The 24,007-nt window shown below is 46.6% G+C and overlaps 1 protein-coding gene across 1 annotated transcript in view; it reads left to right on the top strand.

The window, feature by feature from the left end:
• Positions 1-24,007, top strand: part of FANCD2 (FA complementation group D2) — a 1,101,131-nt gene that overhangs the window by 422,628 nt on the left and 654,496 nt on the right. The window contains exon 27 of the mRNA XM_086938826.1: positions 3,744-3,845. Within this exon, the coding sequence (XP_086794952.1) occupies positions 3,744-3,845 (102 nt within the window). The remainder of the gene's footprint in view (positions 1-3,743; positions 3,846-24,007) is intronic.

A 24,007-nucleotide genomic window follows, 5' to 3' on the forward strand; every position in this document is an offset into this window, starting at 1 on the left:
TGGGGAGGCCATATGGGAGAGGTGGAGATCAGAGGATGCTGGACACCGGCGGAATCAGGACTCCACATCAACTTGTTGGAGCTCTGAGTGATCCGATAGGCATTTAAGGCCTTTCTTCCTTCAATCAGGGGAAGGCTGGTTCAGGTGTTGCAACAAGCGTGGCGGAGTGGGTTCCTGGACCCTTTGTCAAGAGACACTGCCCCGTTGCACATAGCTGTAACACTAAGGCCTATCCATATTGGTTCAAAACCTGGCGGGCTCCCTGAAGGTCAGGGTGGACAAGTTCTGCCGTCGATGCCTAGCAGATAATGAATGGCGGCTCCATCTGGAGGTGGGACAAGGTCTCTTCCAAGAATGGGGAGAGCCTTGTTTAGGTCTGTTTACCTCCTTCAACAATGCCTAATGTCAACAGTTTTGAGTGCTGGAATTTCCAAGGCTGCTCTCATTTGGAGCTGTTGAACATGAGCAGGGGTCCTCCGCCTCTTCGGGAGGGTCTTCTGTCACAGCAGCAGGGCAAGGTTTTGCACCGATGCCTGAAAACACTTCAGGCAGGGAGATTGAGTCGTGACAGTTGAAAATGAAATGCATATCCGGACGTGCAGACAGGCAGTGAAGGCGTGCTTCAGCGGGGCCAACGTTAAACTAACCTGCAGCTTCGTCCGCTACATGAAAACTGCCCAAATAAAGCTTCTCGCCGCAGCCTGAGCACAGTTGCGCTCACCCAAGCTCTTTTATCCGGCAATTCTCTTTGACTTCCACTACGTTCCGACCCTGAGGCAGTCGTCCATAACCACACAATAGACTATTAGAACTACGGACACTGGCGTCACCCCCAGACGGGGACTCACCCTTACTTCTTCCTTAAATTTTATACCTTCATCACAAACAAACTGTATGTCATTTTAACCCGAAAATTGGTCGATTTTAATGCATATCCATCACGTTGTTTTTTTTTTTTAAGACAATATGAAATGATGTCACATATATGTATCCTTTTATAAATTTTTTACTGATGTGTGTACTGCTAAGATTTTAATTAATCAAGCAATAAACTTACTTACTTACTAGAGTCGTGACAGTTGACAGCTTTCGACCTTCTACCCAAGTCTGCAATGTTACCTTGGCAGCCAGGCATCATTCCACCAAAATGGTATACGCCTGCTGTTGGAACAAGTTTGTTGTATGGTGTACAGTCAAACATGTTACCATCTTCCTGCAACTCTTACCTAGGTTCTATTTTTCTTTCTTACATTAGCCCAGCAGAGCTTGGCTTTGGGCAATGTTGAAAGGCTATCTTTCTGCCATCGCGGATTTCTGCTGTTGCCAGGTCAGTCATTCCTGTTTAAATCCCGTATTGTACATAGGTTTTTCAAAGGTCTCCAACACATCTTCCCACCTGCCCCCTTCATTATGCCCCAGTGGAACCTTAATTTGGTTCTTACTTTTTTTAAATGTGCTCCCTTCGAACCTCCTCTTAACTGCCCACTCTGGCTTCTCACAATAAAAACGGCCTTCATAGTGGCGATAACATTTGCCTGGAGGGTCAATGAGCTACAGACACTGTTAGCATATCCTGCGTACCTTACCATTTACCCAGAAAAAACGGTTTCTTTGCACCTTTCCACTAGAGCATCCTTCCTACCGAAAGTGGTAACTCCCTTTCACGTAGCCAGTCATCAATTTGCTTACCTTTTACGCTCTGCCTCACCTAGAGAGAGACTATCTGCTGGATCTAAAAAGAGCGTTGTCGTTCTAAGATGAGCGCACAAAAGAGTTCCGGGTAGATGATCAACTTACCTTTGTGGTTTACATTGGAAAGTCAAGGTGTTGCAGAATCGAACCACTTCACCGTGGATAGTTCTCTCTGCGTCAACCAAAATGGAAACTCCTGACGGTTTGCAAGCTCATTCTACCAGAGCTAAACCTGCGACTTCTGCGTTAGCTTGCAGAGTTCCTGTCCTGTCCTGGATATCTGTCAGACAGCAGTGTGGGCTTTCCTGGCCACATTTACAAAGCATTACTGCCTGGACAATCAGGTCTGGCGAAATGGTCTCTTTGCCCATTCGGTCCTACAGGATTTCTAGTTTTAATCGTATTGTTGCTCCACCTCCGGGGAGGTTTTACTTGTGTATCTATTCTAAGATCAAGAATATGCGGCTAGAAGTCTGCGGAAGAACTTGTTCATCTAGCAGATGAACAAGTTACTTACCTTCGGTACCACCCTGGTATAGACACTATCTAGTCTGAAATCAAGAAATTAAGACAAAATTGACCAAATAAAGCAACTTGGATCTCTTCCTAATTGGCATATGGGTTCAGTTAGGAATATTTTAATGGAGTATGTGGAGTCCGCTTATAGATACAAATGGTCATTCCTAAAGTCCAATGTCAAGAGAAGGCCTGGAAGGGTCTTTTACTCAAGCTCCTTGCCGCTCGATTTGCGATGTCTATCAAAGTCACCCGACGAGACAAGGAAGTGTCGTCACTCAAGAACTGGTTTCTTGGTTGAGCCTGCGCCTGGGCCGTCTCCACACCTCCCTGACTTTAGTGCATACTTCCACACGACACCTCTGACTGCCTGCAGAGGTTAAGCACTAAAGTTTGGTCATGCTGTTCTTCAAAATATTTTTTTTTTGCTGTCCTCTTCTCCTCATATCATGTCTATGCCTTCATTCAGAAAAGAGTTCTGCAGGCAGAAGAATCCAGTGGAAAAACATTGTTACTCAACTTAGGTAACAGGTTTTTGGTTCTCATGCCTATTTTGTTTTTCAGCAGAAAACTCCTCGCCCTGTCAACTACTGTTGTTTCAAGATAGGAACCTGTTAAATATTTTCAATAATGTTTTTGATTTATTGCCCGTTGTCTCCCTTGACTCTGTGGTGCAGGAAACAAAGGCAAAACTGACGTCATTGGGGTTGCAGCTTCTTTATAGTGCTGGGATGTCATTTCTGGCTTATGCCTGTTGCTGCTTCGCCCCCAAAGTGCCTCAATAACTACCCGGCACCCTGACTGTATTTAAGAAGATTACATTTCCAGTTTGACATCTGGGAATTATTTCCTCAGAGGAGTAATGAGCAAGATGAACGACTAGCCATTAAAAAAGATGTTAAGGAGGCTTAAGTAACAATATTTTCTTCTTTATTATACCCGAATTTCAGTTTTTTCCCTTTGCTTTCTGATAGCTTTTGCCTTAAATAAGTTAATGTAATAAGTTAAGTAATCTTCGGATGTTCCCTGCAGATCATCTGATTAAGTGTTCAACATTTGTTATCTAACATTTGTAAAGTACACCATAAACCATTGCTAGTCTCTTCTCACATTATCAGTGTCAGTTCTCGGTTGCATCTGTGTTATAGTTGTTGATAGTGTGTTGACAGTTTGTTATTTATAAAGTTACAGTTAAGATCTTCAATATATTTTGTCAATGGGAGCCTCTTCCAGTGTATCACAGAATCAACAGAGAAGGCCCTATTAATTTTCCTTATGCACTTGAAGGGGAGAGGGGTGTCAGTTAACAAAATCACTGTAGAGAAGAGGTTTCTGGAAGGCCAGCATTTTGCAAATCTGTCAATGTGGTAGGATAGAATGTCAAATATGATTTATTGTTTTTTAGCTCTGAATCATAATTTAAAGTTGATGTGTATTGCCAAATAAACAGCATTTACTAATGACTCATATTTTGTGTATGGTCTTCCATTCTAAGACTTAAGATTGTTTTACTCTTTCCACTGTTTATTTTTCAGCTACATCCAACTATGTTCCTCCACCTGCAAACTTTGATTCTGAGGCTTCCGACAGCATTCCAACTGTCAGCACAGCACCTCCAAATAAAAAAGGCAAAAAAGGTATTCCTTTCTTAAAAGTGATTTTGAATGAACCAACATTTTAGACATTTTTGATCTTTTGAAAACTATCCTCCATACAGGTTCTTATCTTCAAATATCCTCTCAAAGTTTTTTAAATCGGTGCATGAAAGAGACAAACTTAGTTGTGCTTTCACAATATCATTAAAACATCCCATGCAAATAATTTCCTCCTTTCTAAACCTATTTTCATAGGGAGATGTTGAGTTGTTGTTTTTTTACCTTTCTGCACAATTTACACAAGTACTAACTCTTTACCTTTTTTCTGTAGAAATTCCTAAATACAATCCTTCATTAGATCAGTCATCCCCAAAAATCATGTGAAAATTGCAGTTCACGTTCCAGATACCTCTAGATTCGATTTTGGCATTTTTTTTAATACAGTGGGTCTGTATGAGGCAGTACTTCACAGCATGACCTTAATCTTCTATAAACCTCTGAGAGGAAAATGAAAAAGAAACTATGTTTTTAGGGAGAAAACCCTCGCCCAGCCAGAGGTGGCATGCTTAATTTTCGGGTTCCTACTCACACCACTAACAGGTGTGTTAGTGGTGCGGGCTACAACTCTCACTGATTTTGAGATGGGCTCCTGGGTGATAATTAAAGGGATATCCTAATACGAGCTGTGTGGTGTAGGTATTGATTAGCAGAGTGTAGTGAAAAAGTGAGGGTAGCAGGATGTGGACAGTAACTCTCCAGAATAAAGGGTCGACCCCCCTACCCCTCATAACCCCCCTCCCCCTGCATTTCCCAATGACATTGCGGTGTACAATGGTCTGACTAATATGGTGTCAGACACCTATGTATTCCACCTGGACGAGGATCAAACTAACTCCTGTTTCTTCCTCGAAATTCTATTACTATCACAGAGGGAATACCACCTTCTGTCAATGCGGACATAGGGCGAGAAGCCTTCAAAGAACCAGTGTCTGCCAAAGTAATGATGCCCATGGTTTAGAGAAGTACAGACATTTTTCTCAGAATCCCATCTACAGAAAAGGCAAAAGAACAGCTACCGACCAGAGAAAAACTCTAAAGTTTAGTGGGATTTCAAATAAACAAGTAATGTTAAGGTAAGACTTGTTTTCCTACTCTGCGCATACGGAGATGCAGGAGGGAAATCGGGAAACCAACTTGCCCCAATGAAGCCCTGAGACCCTTGGAGGGCTTCCATAGAGGCCGAAATATGTTCACAGGACATTAATAAGGATGAGGGAGACTTAATCTCTCATTCCTATCAGATGAATTTTTAACCCTGCCCCGTGTACCCTTCAGATAAAAGAAATTCCCTAAAGGTTTACACAGAGGTAGTTTTACCTCTGAACCCCACCCATATCCAACATCATTTATATTGCTCTCCTTCCTCTGGAGACAGAAACTCCCTTGATGGTGTTACCTTATCATGACGGGACTGATAAGCTAATGAGGAAGCATGCCATCAAAATGGGGGTGAGGCTTTTCAGTTCAATATCTGTGATTTTGTTACCAGTAAACACAACCATAACACCTATAACTCCTTTCTAATACACAATGTTGTGCTACTGCTCTCATGTTTTGGGTGAGAGAGTGATATTTCATTTGAACGATATACAGCAGTGCAGAAAAGCCTCTGTCTCCCTTGTGGGACACCATTTTCAAAGACAACAGCAAGTTACCTCCTTATGTCAGCAAGAGTCATGGCCAAAGAGTTCCTTCATAGCAGAGTTTTCGGGGAAGATATAAAGGTAGAAGAGAATAAACAAGCTTTACAACAATAACTAAGTGGCTGTTAATGTATACCGTCACAACATCTAACCCCAGTGGGGGGCAGAATAGTATGATAAACAGTGGCAACATATAACATACAGGTGGGTTTTAAACCTATTAAAATACAGATATTGTATAGAGTTTTTAAAGAAACCTCTGAAACAGATTCCAAAACAGGATTTGACCCTTCAGACCCCAGTGGAGGCAGGAGCCTAGTTGATTGAGATTGTTTGCCCTCGGTGTCCTGTGAGCCGTCCTACTATGACTTTGCAAACTGGGTCAAGTACATCCTTCGCCTAGATACCACCGCATTTGTGCGCTATATAAATTTTAAAATCAAATCTTCCTGCACAGTGATCCAATAGACAGAATAATATATTGTCTAGCTCAGTTCTTATTTTTTTATTTAGAGCAAAGTTATTTCATCTCACAACATAATGTAATACTGCATAGTGCAAATAGGGGAGTCAAATACAGGACTGAAATCTTGTGTGCAATCTTCCTTGAGGCTTTACATCGTTTGTACCTTCTGCCCATTGATGAAGCTTGCCAACATCTAAAATCCCTCTCGTATCAAGTCCCTGATTAGGCACTGGTGCAGTGTTCTCAAATCACCTCCTGTGTGCAGATTTGCCAAACAGCTCGGTTCAAGTTCACCTCTTGGTGGTTATTTGAAGTTCTCTTCATGGCTCAGTCTCTTCTTCTTGCAAAGTTTTCAAACCCTGTGGTTGCCTGCATGTCGTTGTTTAGATCTAGGGTGGTGTGGGATGGATGCATGCAGCATTCCTGCTCCTATGACTGCTCTATAACAGTCAAAGTTGTGGTCTCACTGAGGTCTCTTGTCTTTAAAAGTTGTGACTGCCCTAAGTCTGGTGCAAAAGGGAATGCTGGTACAGCTGGTGGGGCATCCAGAGTAGTGTGGATCTTGAGTTCTTCAGCAGTTGCGTCCTCAGAACCTATCAAGACTTCCACTTTGGCATTGACTGAGCATTTCAACTCTATCATTGATAGCCACAGCACCATTGTAACACAATGCTTCAAATTTGCAGAAGTCTTGATACAGTTCACAACCAAACTGGGTCACTCCTGGCTTCGCTCATTTGTTGTCTTTACCTCTTTCTGGCTGTTCACCAGCAGAACTTTATAGGAGAAGGGATGGCAGACTACTCATACCCTGGCACACAAAAAAAACTCATGTCACTGTTAAGATCCACAGAAGCGTAATACTTTACCACCACTGCTTTGTGATTCACTCAAGGCAAGGACAGTAGTCCTATGACTCGATATGAGGGCATACTTGTTGCACCCCTCCAGGTCACAGAGCAGTTTCTGAACGTTGTGTTATATCACCGTGGAGAGACCTAGGTGTCTGTGCTCATGCTAGAGTAACATGATGCCAGGTCCAAATAAAAAGCCAGGACACTAGCTTCAGTTTGGCACTCAAGGCAAGGTTACATGCTCATTCACCATGTAGAAAACATTCTCATCCCAGTAGACCTTAAGACCCATACTGAACCTGTGCTTTGTTAACAAGTTTATCAAGTCACAAAACTTCAAAATGACCACTCTTCATGAAGTGATTTCCCTATAAGAAGAGAACAACTTTATAGGAACAATAGACCTCAAGGAGGTATATATTTGCACCCAGCACACGGCAAATATTTAATTATATAGCACAGTGACTTTATTATCAATTCAATTCCTTCCCTTTGGCATCAGATCTGCTCCACGGGTGTTCATAAAAGACACTTGTGATTGTAGTAGCACACCTAAGATGTTAAAGCAATTTGTTTCCTCATTTCTAGGTGCACGACTGGTAAAGGCGAGTGCTTTGGAGCAGTGTCAATGGTACATAAAGATAATAGTGGATTTTAATATTCCATTGCTTTTCACAGTCAACTTAGGAACTTGTCCCCAACTCCAGAGACAACAAAGACAATTCTGGGGGCAACATTATTATGAGGAGAGGGAATCTACTGCGAGAATTAATTCCCCTTTTACCAGAATCCTCAGTCTCTGACAGTGAGGAATGTAATGAAGTTGTTTGGTTAGGGTTGATTTGCATTATTTGTCTAACTTATTCTAGTGTTTGTCTGCATATGAGACCAATTCAGGAAATGCCTGAATGGTTAAACAGTTATTGGTTCCAAACTCAGGGTCATGGGGACAATGTAGTGGCTTTCACAAACAAGGCTCAGAAAAGGCACTGATAATACATAACAAATATGATCTAAGTAAGACATTTTCACTTGTTAACCCATAAATTCATCATAACAGATGTATCACATCAGGCACGGTTGCACACTTGAACAATTTAAAGATCAGGGTCCAATGCACAGAAATAGATGCAGTAAAACACATCAATTGCTTTGTGCCTAAAATTATTTTTCTACTTTTAGAATCCTTCTAAGGATAAATACAGTGCAAAACTGACCATACAACATCATTTTACCATGTTTGTTTCAGTTAGCGCAATGGATATGGAATTGGGCAATTGCACACAACTTAGCACCACAAAAGGCACATCGGGTGTAGACAACGTTCATGCAGGCAATCTAAGCTACAGGTAGGCAAAACACGAATGGGAATTACAATCTTTACGATATCACATATTTAATATATAAGAAAAACATATATTTGCAGCACATGAAAACACAGAATACCAAACCATTGCACCTAGGTAATACCATCCAGGAACAGAGTGGAATACACTGTTGATGGCAATCTGGTACAGGTAATTTGCTTAAACATATCCTCCCAAACCACTGGTTCTGATTGTAGTAAGTTCAAAACGTCGAAAATGTTGTGAATACTTATAACTGTCAGATGACCTCAACAACTAAGGTATTCTCATCTCGTGACGATGTCTTGCCAAAGAAACATAAATCTCCCAGCACATAGGGATCTATCTTTGATACAAAGAGGGAAACAATTCCAACCAGAACCTCAGGCTCTACAACTGGGGACCTGGTTGCGTACACAGTAGACTTTGTGCATTTACAGCTACCGGATATATTTATGGCGATCATTCAAGAAGCTAGGCAGCCATCATGTAGGAAATATTATGGGGCAAAATAGCATCTACAGTACAAAACAGTAACCATTTACAACCACTAACTTGTGGGGGGGGGTAGATATTTCTTACTTAATACAATTGTTAGCATTCCCGAAAGGGATTCAGCAGAAACACATTTTTGCCACCTATGAAACAATTCCTAGAACGGTACAAAAGGTGATACACTTCACATGGAGCATCAGCACCTTAGCGGAACTTAAATCAAGTTTTAGAAGCATCAATGAAACCTCCTTTTGAACATATGCAGAAAGCAACTTAAAGGCATCATGCCTTAAAAACAGTTTTTCTAATTGCAATTACTTCCTTGAGAAGAGTTACTGAATTGCAAGCTCTTAATACTTCACAAGCCAGCCATACCTATCCATAATGGCTAAGTATTAATGAGAACAAATCCATCTTAAGTCAGTATCACCTTTCCATCTAAGAATCGATTTATACAGTTATTAGCTTTCTTTTAGACTCCAACTAATGCAGTTAAAAAAGCTTTGCATCCATTCGAAATGAGAAGAGTTGTAATGTATTACGTTCAGTAGAGTATAGCTGTAGAAATGGGAATTCATTTCTTTTGCTCATGCTCCACAGGTAGTGGTAACACTAGCGACCAAGGCAGCATTGCGAGATGGATTGTTAAAACTAATCAGTTGTTATAGCAAGGGGAAACAAAAAAACTAAAGTTGACACCAAGGCAAATTTTTTAAGAAATAAAAGCGGATACAGTCTCTTTTCTTGGAGATGTGTTATCAAAGGAAATGTGTAACCCTGATACATGGTCAACAAAACACGCTTTTACCAAACAATATTGGGTAGATAGTCAGTAATGTGATACTACTCCCTCATTGAACCCTCCTCCGCAGAGAAGTAATACCACTACATAATCTATGAACAGCCTGTGAATCTAGAACGAGATTTCATGCTACACAAGTTAATGGTTATTTACCTGTAAATAAGATTTTGCTGCTTGCAACTCTTCTAGATTCATGTGACCCTTCAACCCCCCAGTGACGGAGGAAGCAGTTTTGGGGACTTAAGGTTGACATCATAGTGAGTCATAAGACTCCATCCAACTCAACACACAGGGGGAAAAAGCTCCTGCTACAAACACTTCTGGACCCATCCATTAGAAAGTGGAATTATGCACAGCATGTGAAGCTAGAAGAGTTTCAAACTGCAAAACCATATTTACAGGAAAGTAAACTGTGTCTTCGGTACTCATTTATAACAAAAAGAATCTACCAGAAGTTTTAGTTATCCAAAGTAAAGGTTACTTACCTTTTGGTATTGATATTTCTTGTGGATGCATAATCTTCCTTCATATTCCTGACCATCTTTTTTTTTTTTGTGACTCTATTTTCTTTCTGCGACTTTTCCGGCCTTTCTTCAGTTTTCGTCTATTCCACTTTCTTTATTTGTGTGGGTGTGGATAAGAGTCTCAGATTCTATAAATCTTTCTATCTGATAGAGACTACTAGCCGCAGATTCCTTCACATAGAATTATCCCCAGGAGTGTGACTGGATCCAAACACTTTTTGCTACGGTATCCCTGCCTGCCGGGGATGGGGCGACATCAGGTGACTACGCCCAGGCGTCGTCCGCGTACATGACGTCAGCGAGGTCACATAAGATCCGCTCCGGCGTGCCTACGTCAGTTTTTTCCTTTTCCGCGTGCAACCCGGATCCGGTCCTTGCTAGGGACCTGTTTCTGGACCCTTTTTTCTTCATTCATTTGGTTGAACAGTGTGTGAATGCCTTCGGGCTTCAAAACTTGTACGTTTTGTGAGCGTCTTATGTCTGCGACGGACCTGCACCTCATTTGTATGTGGTGTTTGGGGGAGGATCACTGCACCACTGACTGTGAGGCCTGTCAACAGTTGAAGCCGAAGTTGCGGCGGGAGCGCCACTTAAAACTTCTCTCAGCGTGCCTCTCCAGGTCAACATCCTCCCCTCGGTCTGCTTCAGCGGACGGCTTCAGGTACGGCCGTGGTCGTCGTCCTCGCCCTTCTCCCTTCTCCGATGTCACATGAGCGTCGCTCCCCGGTGGGTAAGTGTCGCAGTTTGTCCCCAGGGTCTGGTTTCCGGCCTGCTGGGGGCGGGGACTCTCTGCGGGTGATGCGGCCCTGCGTGTCGTCCTATCCACCGTTTCCCGGTGTTGGGGTGTCGAGAGTCCAAATGGAGACGTACACGGCGGCTTTGCAGGCCTCGTTGGCGTCTCCCTCTCCTTCCCCTCCTGGAGTGTGGGCGGACCCCTCGCCTCACGCAGAGCCCTCGGCGGCGGCGGCGGCAACGGCCCTGGCGCCGACTGGTACGGATCCAGGCTTGGAGGATGTGGTGCTGTTGGGGTGTGGCTCCCCTGGGACACCTCCTTCAGGCCACGGCGTCTCTGCCTCGCCGCAAACTCCTGCGGGAGGCCCTGTGGTGTTGAGGGAGGTCGCCGGGCCTCAGGTCGCATCCCTGAGCCCCTCTCGATCCATTGACAAGGTTGTCCTGTCTGAGGCCGAGGTGACGTCGCTACTGCGCCAGCAGCAGCTGGACCGTATGGAGCCACAGGAGTCTGTGCACCCTCCTCGTCCCGCTCCGGGTCGTGGCTGGGTGCGGATCCCTCACCCCTCTACGGGCCCCTCTCGTCCCTCCCCACAGGTGGCTGCCTCGACGGAGGGAGAGTCTGAGTTTGAATTGCCACTGGCACCGCCTCATGGGTTGCCGAGCGACCTACGCCTCATTCTAGGCCACGGCTGGTGGAGGGCTTCGTGCCACTCCCCAGGCCTGTCTCGATCCCCCGCGCAGGTGGCTACCTCAACGGGGGTCGGGTGACCTGGAGGAACCATGTCCGGTGACGCCGGATGGTGCCGACAACCTGCCTCAGGCTGCGGACCCTACGGCTACGCGCAGGGGTGGTACCGCAGATTCGTCTTTGGACGCTCCTTCTTCTCCGGAGGCGGGCTGTGTTTTGGCGTCGTCCTCCCCCTTGAGACTGGTCGCCGTGTGGTGTCTTTTTCACCGGCGTCGAAGGGCAGATCCCCGCCCTTCCCTAGGCAGAGGTGTTCGTCGGAATAGCGGCAGGTCCCTCATTCTTCGGCTCCTTCTGACTTCCAGTTCTGGCCCTTGCCCATTCCTCTTGGCCTCGGGGACGGCCGCCTTAGTTTGCAGCTGTCGCCCCCAGAGGAGCTGCTTACCCCTTCGCGGGGCCCTACGGAGGCGGGTGCGGCCTTCGCTCATGCAGTGTTGTGGGCATCCTGTGTATGGGTGACCCGGTGACTCACTTCCCGGCCGACCATCTGTTGGAGGTCCTCCACCAGGGCTCTGGTGGGAGGGAAATCTTACTTCCCTTTGAAGGTTCCCTCCTTTCTTCCTTGACAGGGGCTTGGAAGCGTTCTGCCTCAGGGGACCCGGTGCCTCAACATCTTCTGCACCGGCACCTCCCGGTGCCGCATGACCCGGCGTGCCTTTTCCTCCACCCCCCTCTCTCCAGTCCTCTTTTGCGGACTGCTTCCCACTGGTTGCACTCTTGGGGGTGCTACATGTTCGCCTCGACCAGCGCTGCCCTGCGGGTCCTGAACACCTTGTGGCTGCTGGCTCGGGCATCCTCCTGTTTGTGGGACTCGGCTGATTCTCTGGGATCCGCAGCGTCCCAGGAGGGTGGCCAGGTGGATCATCCGTTGGAAGGCCGGGATCTTGCGGCGTTTATTCTCCGTTCCGCTCAGGACATCTCAGAGGTGCTGAGCAGGACCATGGCTTCCTCGGTCGCTCTCCGTCGCCATGCTTGGCTTCGGGATGGAGTATTTCCTGAGAATATTCGGGAGCGACTCATCGACCTTCCGTTTGATGGTAGCCTGTTGTTCCATTCCCCAGCCCACTCCGCCATCCAGAGGCTCTTGGCAGGGCTCCGTACTCCTCCTCCGTCCCCTCCTCAGTGATTCCTGAGTTGGGTTGATTCTGGCCCTTATTAGGCTGGTGGTTCTGGCCATTTGCGTCCTTCCTTGGGACTTTGGCGTTGTTTGCTGCTGGACGGCCTTTTTGTTGATTATGTGTGTTGCAATTGTTGTGTAGACTTGGCCCTGAGATTAGGCCTTCTGCTTGCTTGGGCTGCTTGTCAAGCCCATCGCTGGGGTGTTCTTCCCCCTGGCTCTTTTGTTTTTCCTCTGCTGCGGAGGTTTTTGCAAAGAGGGTTCCTATATTTGGGACTCATCGTACCCTGGGTGTCTGTCTTATGGCTTGCTCTCTGCTGGAGGGTTCTGGTCGCCTTCGGGTGCCTGTGCCTCATGGCGTTGTGTGGGTTGCTTTGCGCCTGAAGGTCATGTGCGCGACCGCTCGTAGTGGTGTGCCGGGGCATCTCCTCCTCTCCCTGCTCCTGCCCTGAAGTCTGGGATGATCCTATGTTCTTCCTTGCCTGGTGACGCCTCCTCAGCCTTCCTGCGGCCTTCCTGTGGCCTCTGGTGGTTCTTCTTGCTTCTGGCGGCTTTGACTGCCGGTGCTGTTCTGGCTGGCAGGTTGTCTCCACCTGGAGTGGGTCCCCCTTCTTTCCCTCGTTTCCTTGAGTCTTCTAGGCTTCTTCTTCTTTCTCCCTCCTTTCTTGACATTGGGCGGAAGCTGTGTTGCCTTGTGGGGCAGTGGGGTGCTCGGCCTCTCCGGCCTTACCCTTGGTTCCTATTCAGCCTTTTTCTCCCTCCTACATCCTTTTGGGGTAGGTGGGGGTCAGCTGGGGGGGGGGGGGGGGGGGGGGGGGGGGGTTCTCCTTGCCTGGCAGGGACGAGGTTTTACATGGTCCACAGATTTGGTTCCCTTTGGGGCCCTCTGTTCTGTATCGGCTGGTGGGGTCCTTTCGCAGTCCCTCTCCCCAGGGGGTATTGCTAGGGTATCTATTCTACGTGAAGAAATCTGCAGCTAGTAGTCTCTTTCAGATGTACGAGTTACTTACCTTCGGTAACGATGTATCTGCTAGAGATGATTCGAGCCGCAGATTCCTTCACGACCCGCCCTTCTCCCCTTTTCTGTGAGGACCCTTAGGTTGGTCTTCGGTACTCGCCTCCCAGTGGGGGGCTGTATCTCCTGTGAGTGTCTTCTTGTTCTTGGCAGGTGACTCCGTCTGAGGGCGGTTCATTCCTCCTTTGGTTCTTGGAGGATGGGGTCCCGGTGTTCAGTGCCCTGCTGCTCTGGCTACTCCAGGTTTAGGGGGTAATGCTTTCTATTCCTATCCTCCCCTCCCTCACTTACTTCCATTGCTATCCTCTGATTAAGGGTCATCTGGCCATGTCTTGCCCTTGTCCCTTGTGGGTGGTTGCTCTCTATGCTGGGATGGCTTGTAGGTTTGTTGTCCCTGTCTGTCTCGGGACTGGTCCCATTCCTTGCTGAGGATGGGGGTGGTAGGTTCGCTACATGTGCCATGACTTTTCGCATGTTCTTTGCCTCCGGGGCACAGGGATGGAAGGCTGTCAATGTGCTGGCAGGGTGGTGGGGCAGGGCTCTGCTTGTTCTTACCTCTTTCCCTGCCTTTGGGTTCTACGGTGTTGACGCTACTCTGTGCGGGGTTGGTCACCGTTTCTTCCCAATTTTCGTGCTCTTTACACACTGTTCCCGTGCTTCCACAGTTTTTTATCTGGTGGTTCCGCGTTGTGGTGCGGAAAAGTTCTCAGAAGAAAACTGACGTAGGCGCGCTAGGGCAGGTCTTATGTGACCTCGCTGACGTCACGTACGCTGACAATGCCTGGGCGGAGTCACGTGATGCCCGCCCCCGGCGCGCAGGGATGCTGTGGCAAAAAGTTTCCGGATCCAGTCTCACGCCTGGGGATAATTCTACGTGAAGGAATCTGCGGCTAGAATTGTCTGTACCAGATACATTGTTACCGAAGGTAAGTAACTCGTACTTTTACGACCAGCCACGTGTCCTTGTTCTGGCTCTGTATCAGGTCTTGAGTACAATTGTTGCATAAACGGATATGGTTTTTCTTGCTGCCTCTGTTTTGCATGGTATCAAGGTGTTTAGATTTCTCCTCTCTCACAATGCTCCTTCTGTAGGTTAATGGCTTCATCCAGCTGTATATGGATTTTTACTACTGGTTGCTAACCAATGGTTCCACCTTTGAGCTTCCTGTCCTGTAAGGTTGATTGTTTTTTCACAGACTGTTCTGTTCGGTTGTGCTATACGGTGTCATATAGCCTTCAGGAATCTGTTATTGCCACCTGGGTCACCTTTGGAGTTTCTTTCTTCATTAGGTGATTTTTTCACAGTATGTGGTGATTTTCGCTTCTTTTTATTACAGTTGCGTCAATTCTTTGGATACATTGTGTTTGGCATATTATGCGCAGATCTTGGTCCCGGCAATTGCTTTTCCTTTCATTCAGGGCTTACAAGTGATTGCCTTTCTCTTTTGTGGAACTGCTGTCCTTCTAATGAATATATTGTTTTATTTTTTATTTTAATTGACTCTCCTTTTGATTGGCTTTTTCATTGTTGGTTCAAAATTTTGGACTTTATTCTTTATGCAACTTTTTTTTCTATGAGACTATGGGGCACATGCATCATTGCACCCGTTTGCGATTCTTAAATTGCGAAAATTAAGGAATCGCAATTTAGAAATCGCAAACGTCAATGCACGATTAAATCGCAAATATTATTGCGAATTCCTAATTTTCCTTAATTGCGATTCACATTTTGCGAATCGCAATTAAGGAAAACCTTCCCATTGATTCCTATGGGCCAAAAGGCCCATCGGAATCAATGGGAAGGCATTAACATTTTGCGATTTTCATTTTGCGAATCGCAATTTGTTAATGCATTTCAAGGGTGCTGAGGAGGGTCCAAAGGACCCCCCCCCCATCCCCCCCTGCACCCTTGAAATGCTATTTTAAGTGCAAGTTTCACACACACATGTCCAAAGGACATATGTGTGTGTAACATGACACTTACAAAAATGCTTTTTTGAGCATATTTGAAAGATTTCGCAAATTAACACGAGGTTCACCCTCGTGTTAATTTGCTCCCCCTAATTGCGACTTCGCATTTTTTTAAACATTCATGCATTGCATTTAAGGAATCGCAAAAATGCGGTTCCTTAAATGCAATTGCATTTTTAGAAATCGCAAAAAATTGCAATTTCTAAAAAATTGTTTGATGCATCCCAAAAAGTGATTTTGGAATCGCAAACGGCTGAATTTTGCGATTCACACCGTTTGCGACTCCAAAATCACTTGATACATGTGCCCCTAAGTGTTTGTTTTAAAAAAAAAAAAATTCATCGACCTCTGCTTTTCCTGATAGCCTTCACCATTTCTACAGTCTCAGCCTCCCAGTAGTTGACCTTTACTCAACCTGGCCTATTTTAGGCCCATTTCACCCTTGTATTTTTGTATCACAATGTTCCTTTTCCTGTTGCTTTCTTCCAGGAGGTGGCTCTTACCTCCCTTTTTAGGTTTCGACCTGGGGAGGGCACTCAGTGCCCCTCCCAGATCGAAAACTTTTGTCTTCAGTATGGATGTTCGGACCGCCTCTGTTTCCAATTTGCTAGCTCCATAAATGGACGCTAGCCATTGGGAGACAGAGGCTGTCAATCATGCTTTCTCAGGAAAACGCGATTCGGGGCGTTTCTCTGGCTTTTTTTTAAGTCCCGCCCCTTTGTCCCGGGCCGCGCTGGGATTGGCTGCCGGCCCGGGACACTCCTGTGACGTCATTTCCCGGGCCGCGCTGTGATTGGCTGCCGGCCCGGGACCTGACCTGTTTATTATTTTGGGATAGACCTTCTACCGCTTATTGCAGGTTGGCACTGGTACCGTCCTTTCCCATTAAGAGCTCCTGTAAGCACGAGCGTCCTCTGCATGACGAGGCGCTCTGGGTCTGCGCTGAGCTTGCTATTGACTTTGGCTCCGTGTCACGACAGTGCGAAGGGGCTGTCATTGATGGAACGGGCTAATAAGGCGCACTGGCTGCAAACAGTGAAAGCTGGCGCATGCACTGGGCCTCGCACATCTCGAGCAGGGTCGGGCTGCCCTGCAAACAGCGCCTTGACTTTTCTCATTAAGGATTCAACCTGTTTATTGAATCTGGTAATGTCTGCAAACAAGCTTTTCAGGAATTAAAAGAGGGAGGGAGGGCGGGGGAGGGAGCGGGCGCGGGCCTCCAGCGAGCGAGGGGCCCTCGCTTTCTTACCCGTAGGGCACTGTCACTCACAACCTCTTTTACACTCATTAGCAATTGTGCCGGGAGGCGCTTGCTGCCCAGGGGTCGGACTGGGGGCCCAAAATCAGTCCTGGTCCTGGAGAGACTGTTCAAAGCAGCCCCGCTTCGTATCTCTCTCGATTTCTCTTTTAATTCTCTCTGTCTCTCTTCCTGTATCAGACACTCTCTCTCTCTCTTTTTCTCTCTGCCCCTCTCTCTCCCTCCTGTGTGCCGCCCGCCCAGTGCCTCACATCTTAGAACGCAGCCACCCCGATTCGTTCAACAACTGAGCAGCAAGAGTTGCAGCCCCCCGGAAATGCCCATTTGGACGAATAGTCAGTCCTACTCTGCGTGTGGGGATTCCTGCCGCCTTTGAATGAGTATGTTTTGCCATGTATTACTACAAAAAAGCATGCGGTGCACATAGGACACGTCTGGCCCTCCCTGTGGGTAACATCCTTGGCAGCTACTTGCCATTACATTGCTTGATAATATCCGGTCCACACACACTGCCCTCTGCTGGCCAGTGTGCGTCGTGCAGGGTAAAGTGCTTCTGCTATAGCAGTAGCGCTGGAATTAGAGCATCTGGGCTTCTCGGAGCTTTGTAGCATTGTATGTAAGCCATTCATTTCCCGCGCAAGACACTTATTAACGTTCAGGGCGAGGCACTCTGTAAATGTTAAGAAAACACAAGCAAGTTACTCGGACAGTGTTTTTAAAAGTACTGTTTAACACCTGTCCTCGGCGCCCTTCCCTGTCTGCTCCTGCGCATCGCTTTCCTTTCTGCATCAGATCTGGAAGCGGCGAGGTCTCTGCAGGATTCCAACATCCCACCTTTAATCCTCAAAAATGATTGTTTGCAAATATGCCCCAATCTCAGTGTGGGGGAAGAAATCCTTTTTTGAGCGCTGTGTGCCCTCCAGTTAGATGGCGAGGCATTCCCACCGGCGCAGCAAAACATAAACTTTGTTCTCCTCAAACAGTAATCAGCAATTTTTCCCAGAGCAAATATTATTTTTTCCTTGCATCTGTTTATGAATTGCTTTTCACAGCTTGAAATCACATTAGAACTTCATAAACCCCCCTTGTCTGTCTGAAATAACCACACACGCTGCTGCCCTGTGACAGCGTCACTCGAGAGATTGTACCAGCTGGGCACGGTGGCTCAGCTGTGCAAACAGGCGTTGTGGCTGGGGAAGGCAGCTGGGGAAGGCAGCTCACAAATGCCAATATATTCATTCACAGAAAAAGCAAAAAAAACAGATTTTACAACTGCCCCATGCTGCGAAAACGTACCCCCTTTGCTAAAAGCTTGATTGCTCATAGAAGGTCCCATCGGGGAGGAGGCGCTGTGTCGCGATAGTATGGGTCATACGCTCCTTACCCAGCATTCTTCTGGCACTAGCAGGGCAGGCTGCTGCCCCAAGCAGCCCTCATAGCAGGCCATGGAGAGCATTAGCGGGCACAGTTACCACTGGTCTGATAACACGGCAGGTAACAGTGCATGCAATATTACAAATAGAAGGCGGTGTTTCTGCGCCTCTGCCTGGACGCTGTGAATTTTCATGTCTACGATGGGGAATAACATGGAAAAGTTGTATTCATTTACCATTTTGAATTCTAGACAATTTTATGGACATCATGCAACCCACTTTTTTTCAAATGGATATATCGCCAGATATATTGTTGAAGGCAAAAATGGGAGATTTTGTCTAAAATTAGGATTAACGCCCATTTTGGAACTAATGAGTGAGTGATGGCTCAGTGCGTTTGTTTTGGTGGGGATTCTAATGCCGAAGGACAAAACGAGGCACTTGTCAGTGATGGCTCAGTGGTTTATTTTGGTGGTGATTCTAATGGGGTTGTGTTTTATCCTTGGGAGGATTAGAGCGAGTTTTCATTGGTTTGGTGTTGTATGTGGTTACTGGTGGCCCTGCGAGCTTGTGCATGTATGTACCTCTAGGCCCCGCAAGAGGTTCTGACAGTCACACAGAGGTTTATGCGGTACCTTTTGAGATGGGTCACTCAGAGGTTTATGCAGAACCTTTTGAGGTGTGTCACTCAGAGGTTTATGCGGAACCTTTTGAGATAGGTCACTCAGAGGTTTATGCGGAACCTTTTGAGATAGGTCACTCAGAGGTTTATGCGGAACCTTTTGAGATGGGTCACTTAGAGGTTGGTGCGGAACCTTTTGAGATGGGTCACTCATAGGTTTATGGTGAACCTTTTGAGATGGGTCACTTAGAGGTTGATGCAGAACCTTTTGAGATGGGTCACTCAGAGGTTGATGTGGAACCTTTTCAGATAATGAGGCTCTTAAGGCTCAGAAACCGTCTCCTGTGAGGTGCCTTCACATGGTAAAGAGGCAAAGCTCCATGGGAGGGATAAACATAGGGTTATGAAGTTGGGACATGAATAAGAAGCAAGCAAATCAGAGTGACGAGGGAAAGCCAGTCAATAGTGAGAAATGGGCGGGCTCTAAGCTCTTCTATGTTCATGGTAATGCACAATATGCTCGCAACAGACCGCGCATGCATTGTCTAGTAAGCTTGACCCAATCATCTTCCCAAGCAAAACTCCAAACGGAATTAAAGGAATAAATAACTTCTCAAATTCTCCGGAACTTTCGTCGCATGAAATGTGTCAGTCATTAGCGGATAAGGGAAGGAAATATTTGTTGTTAACTAGTGAGTTGCTGAGATCAGTACATGGATCTTTCTACATGTAACTACACATTTTAAAGAACATAACTGGCTTTGGACCTGACGTATTAAAAAGCTTAAAATATGTTTGAAAGAAATTACAAGCAGCCCATTGGGAGATTCATGTCTATTGTACTTTCCACATTTTTTTGCAGCAGGAACAGGACAGAATGGGGCCCAGATACTGAAAAGAGGGCAGTTGTGATATTGTGACCATGTAGTATGCTCTACCTCCACCCTCTTACTTGTCCCAAACCTCATTTTACTTCTATGATCTTCCAAATAACCATTTCTAGACTCTTCCCTCTTCTATCCTTCTTTTTTCATAGCTCTAACTTTTGCAAAGGCGAAACCGTTGCATTGTAAATGCTTGTTCAGGCTTCTAATCGATTTTTAACCGTTTTTAAGATTGATTAAAATCAATTGAGAGACTTATGGCAGCAGCGGTGTTTTCAAAACTGATCTTGCTCACAGGCGCACATTATTGGATAGTCTTGCATTATGGATTCGTTGTCCACGGGCTTTCTCAGTCAACACTAAATTTTGTAGGGTGGTGTGCACAAATTTAGTGTGTATACACAGTTCAGGTGAGAGATTGCTCATCGGTGTAGCCTTTGTTTTTTTTCCTACAGAAATGTTTTTGTTTTGCTTGTACAATGTGTATGTACTGTTCAGCAACCATGCTGAGGGATTTAGGTTTACAGTTTATATGTTCTAGCTTCCACAGTTTGGGTTTTCTTTCCCAAAGGACGTCCTGATCTAGTTTGTTTTTAGTGGGTAACTGCACTACAATGTTCCTGTGGTATCTCCCGCCCTGACCTTTCGTCACCCCCTGCCCCGTCCCTCGCCTCTTGGTGCACTCCGCGGTGACGTGATAGAATGCCACCGCCGCGAGCGTTCGGAGGTGAGCGCCTACGGAGCGGGGGCTGGAGAGACGTCGTGAGCCAGCCTGTCACCTGTGGCTGGGGTCGTGTGTCAGTTCTTAAATAAGTTATTGTTGGCACCAATAAAGCCTGTGTCACCCCTCATCTGGCTGCTGGTACTTTTATTCATCTTTCACACTGGCGACGAGGACCGGGAGCAGGCATACGCAACCCCAACACGGAAAGCTAAAGAAGGATATTGAGGACGGCAAAAACGAGTGGAGAGGAAAACAGTCGGGAGAAGAAAGGAATACCCGGTCTGTGAGTAACAAGTAGTGAAAAGAAGACTGGAGAAACGGTGTCTGATTAGGCGCACCTTGGCAAGCGATGTACAAGTAAGAAGTCAAGCGCAGAGCGACTGATGAAACGGAAGGTGGCGAATGGGGGATCTTTATTCACCACTCAACCCGCTATGACAGTGGCGTTCGCTTTGTGCGTTATGTGAAGAAGTCTGCTTGGCAACATTAAAAAATAACGTGGAAATATAACCAAATGTACGTTGGGCTTAAGGAATAAAAACTGAGTGGAGCAAGAGGAGTGTGCTGTCCCACGTAACAGACAGAACGGAAGATCAGTGAAGAAGGAGTTCATGCGGGTGGTGGAGGCTGTGCTGTGCGACGTGAATGGACTGCGTCAACATCAAAATTCCCAAAGATTATTTGCATCATTCCCCGCCTCCCGGACAACCCCTGCGGAAGCAAAGCTAGGGAACATTTCTCCATCTCGCCTTATCTGGGCTCTGCTTGCAGTCGAGTAGCGAACAAAGTAGCCCACTCATTAACTGGATTGTAACAGGAGGAGCTTCCTCCCCCACTGTACTGTATTTTCAAGGGAAAATAACACTAACATCTGCGCTAGTGTGGGGAATCTGTACCTCAGAGGGGTAATCTTTACCTGATCAACGCTGCCATCTTGTGGATGCATCAAGCAACACGAAATTTTAACTCATTTCTGAGAAGAGAATACATTTCTTCGAAATAGGAAAGGAGTTTTGTTGAATGTGGTTATGACAACCCTGATAGTATAAGTAGCATCATATTTATGTTAGTGATCCCTGTGAAGTAAAATGCAGAATGTAACGCCACCCCCGATGTTTTTAGTAAGCCCAGGGGAACCTGTAATGCAATGGAAAAAGTGGAAGGAAATGTTTTTGAATTATGCTGTTGTGTGCAGGCCTTAACCCCCGCACTCCCCCATACCGTGGGGAAGGATCTACCCCAAGACCCATACCCCAGGCATCCCAATAACTTAGCCAACCAGGTCGTAGTTGTTGTGGTGGTTGTTGGCCGCAGTTTTATTGGGATCATAAATCATATCTGGGTCATATACATGTCAACACAATATCCCATAAATTATATCTGGGTCATAAACATGTCATACAACATATCTGGGTCATAAATCATACATGCCATCGCCGTGGTCATAAATCATATCTGGGTCATAAATCATACATGTCATCATTTTCATAAATCATATCTGGGTCATAAATCATAGATGTCATCATCATTGTCGTAAATCATATCTGGGTCATAAATCATACATGTCGTTTTCATTGTCCTAAATCATATCTGGGTCATAAACATATCAATCATCATATTGTGCAGATCAATCTCGTGGTACATTCAGTTCGTAGATGGCACGCCTACCAAACCAGTTCTTTCGTTGATCCTTGGTAGTCCTCATTGTCGTGTTACCTCTGGGACCACCATTTGGCTGGTCACCCACGCCCTTTGCGTGTAGGGAGGGGTAGCTTCTCCAAGGAGTTAGGCCCAACTCGCTACCTTTTTGTGCCTCGCCGTCCGGCCGGGTCTGGGCCGCGAGCGCCGTCTCCGTTCGCTACTCCCCTCCTTGGCCCGGCCACCTCACCATGCCGTGCGGCATCCCAAAATGAGTGGCCTACTTCTACACACCGCCCTGTTGGTGTGTCTCCTTAGCCATCCGTAGTAACAATTTCCGCCGATGCTTGTGTTGCTGTCCAGCACTGCGACAACTGCTGGTTCCTAGGTGTGGGTGGGTGGGTCCAAAAATTCCGGTGCGCCGCTTCCCCCGCTCCACGAAAATTAGGAGCTATCTGGGGGAAGCGGTGGCTTATATCCCCCCCATCTGCTCGCCCGTTACGTGCAGCTGGTCCCCCATTGGGGGGTTTGTACCATGCCGTACCCCCTATTGGCTGGGGGTTCCTTGGTGCCAACAGGATGCTCCCTTGTGAGGTGTTAAACCTTCCTGCCGCTTCTGGGCGCCCAGAACCGGTTCCTCCACTGGGGCTCGGCGTGGGTTAAGGCGCCGGCCCTTGAGCCTCCCCCCCCCCCCTTCGGGGGGGTGCGGCGGCCTCTGCAATAACCCCGCACTCCCCCATACCGTGGGGAAGTATCTACCCCAAGACCCATACCCCAGGCATCCCAATAACTTAGCCAACCAGGTCGTAGTTGTTGTGGTGGTTGTTGGCCGCAGTTTTATTGGGATCATAAATCATATCTGGGTCATATACATGTCAACACAATATCCCATAAATTATATCTGGGTCATAAACATGTCATACAACATATCTGGGTCATAAATCATACATGCCATCGCCGTGGTCATAAATCATATCTGGGTCATAAATCATAGATGGTCGGGTCAGGTCAACAGCCCAAAAGACAACATTGAGATCGGGGGGACAAGCATTGAGGCCATGTTTGATTTGTGCTCCAAAATCACGATAATCAATGCAAAAGAGTTTGAAAGTGTGGCAAAAGGCAAGATCCGGTTGAACAGAATGGTCCTTAGACTAGGGGGATACAGTGGTCAACCCATTAGTATGAAGGGTTTTTTCTGGAGCACAATAGAATACAGAGGTAGACTCACTGCAGAGAAGGTGTACGTGTCATCCAAGGGAGACAACATCCTGGGGTGGAGAGCACAAAAGGAGTTAGGCATATACCTGGATCCAAACAAAAACCCACAGATCTTGATCCATGAAGTACAGGGAACCAGTGACAACATTGAGACAGAATACAAAGAAGTGTTCAATGACAAGCTGGGGTGCCTGAAGAACTATGCACACATGATAAAGCTGAAGGAAAACGCAGTGCCTGTTGTAGCCAAGGTGAGGAACCTACCACTGGCTATTCAAGGAGCGGTAAAAGATGAACTGGAGAAGCTGTGCAGCCTGGGGGTCATAGAGCCGGTGGAGGCAACAGAGTGGCTCGTGCCGATCGTCGCAGCAAGAAAGAAAGATGGATCTGTCCGCCTATGCATCGACCTCAGGGCGTTGAATAAGGAAGTGGTTGTGGATAAATTCCCCCTGCCTAACATCATGCAGATGATGAGCATGCTGGAAGGTGCGAGAGTATTTTCAGCGCTGGATCTAACTTCAGCCTACTTCCAGATTAGGCTCCATGAAGACTCACAGGACCTAACTTCGTTTTTGACGCCCATGGGTGCCTTCAAATTCAAGAGAATGCCGTTTTGGCTGGTCTCCGCTGCAGTGGTGTTCCAGAGAATCATGGGGAGCATACTTAAGGGTATCCCTGGAGTCTTGTGCTACCAAGACGACGTACTTATGTTTG

Source organism: Lissotriton vulgaris, chromosome 9, assembly GCF_964263255.1.
Source record: "Lissotriton vulgaris chromosome 9, aLisVul1.2, whole genome shotgun sequence".
In the NCBI taxonomy this organism is placed as follows: domain Eukaryota; kingdom Metazoa; phylum Chordata; class Amphibia; order Caudata; family Salamandridae; genus Lissotriton; species Lissotriton vulgaris.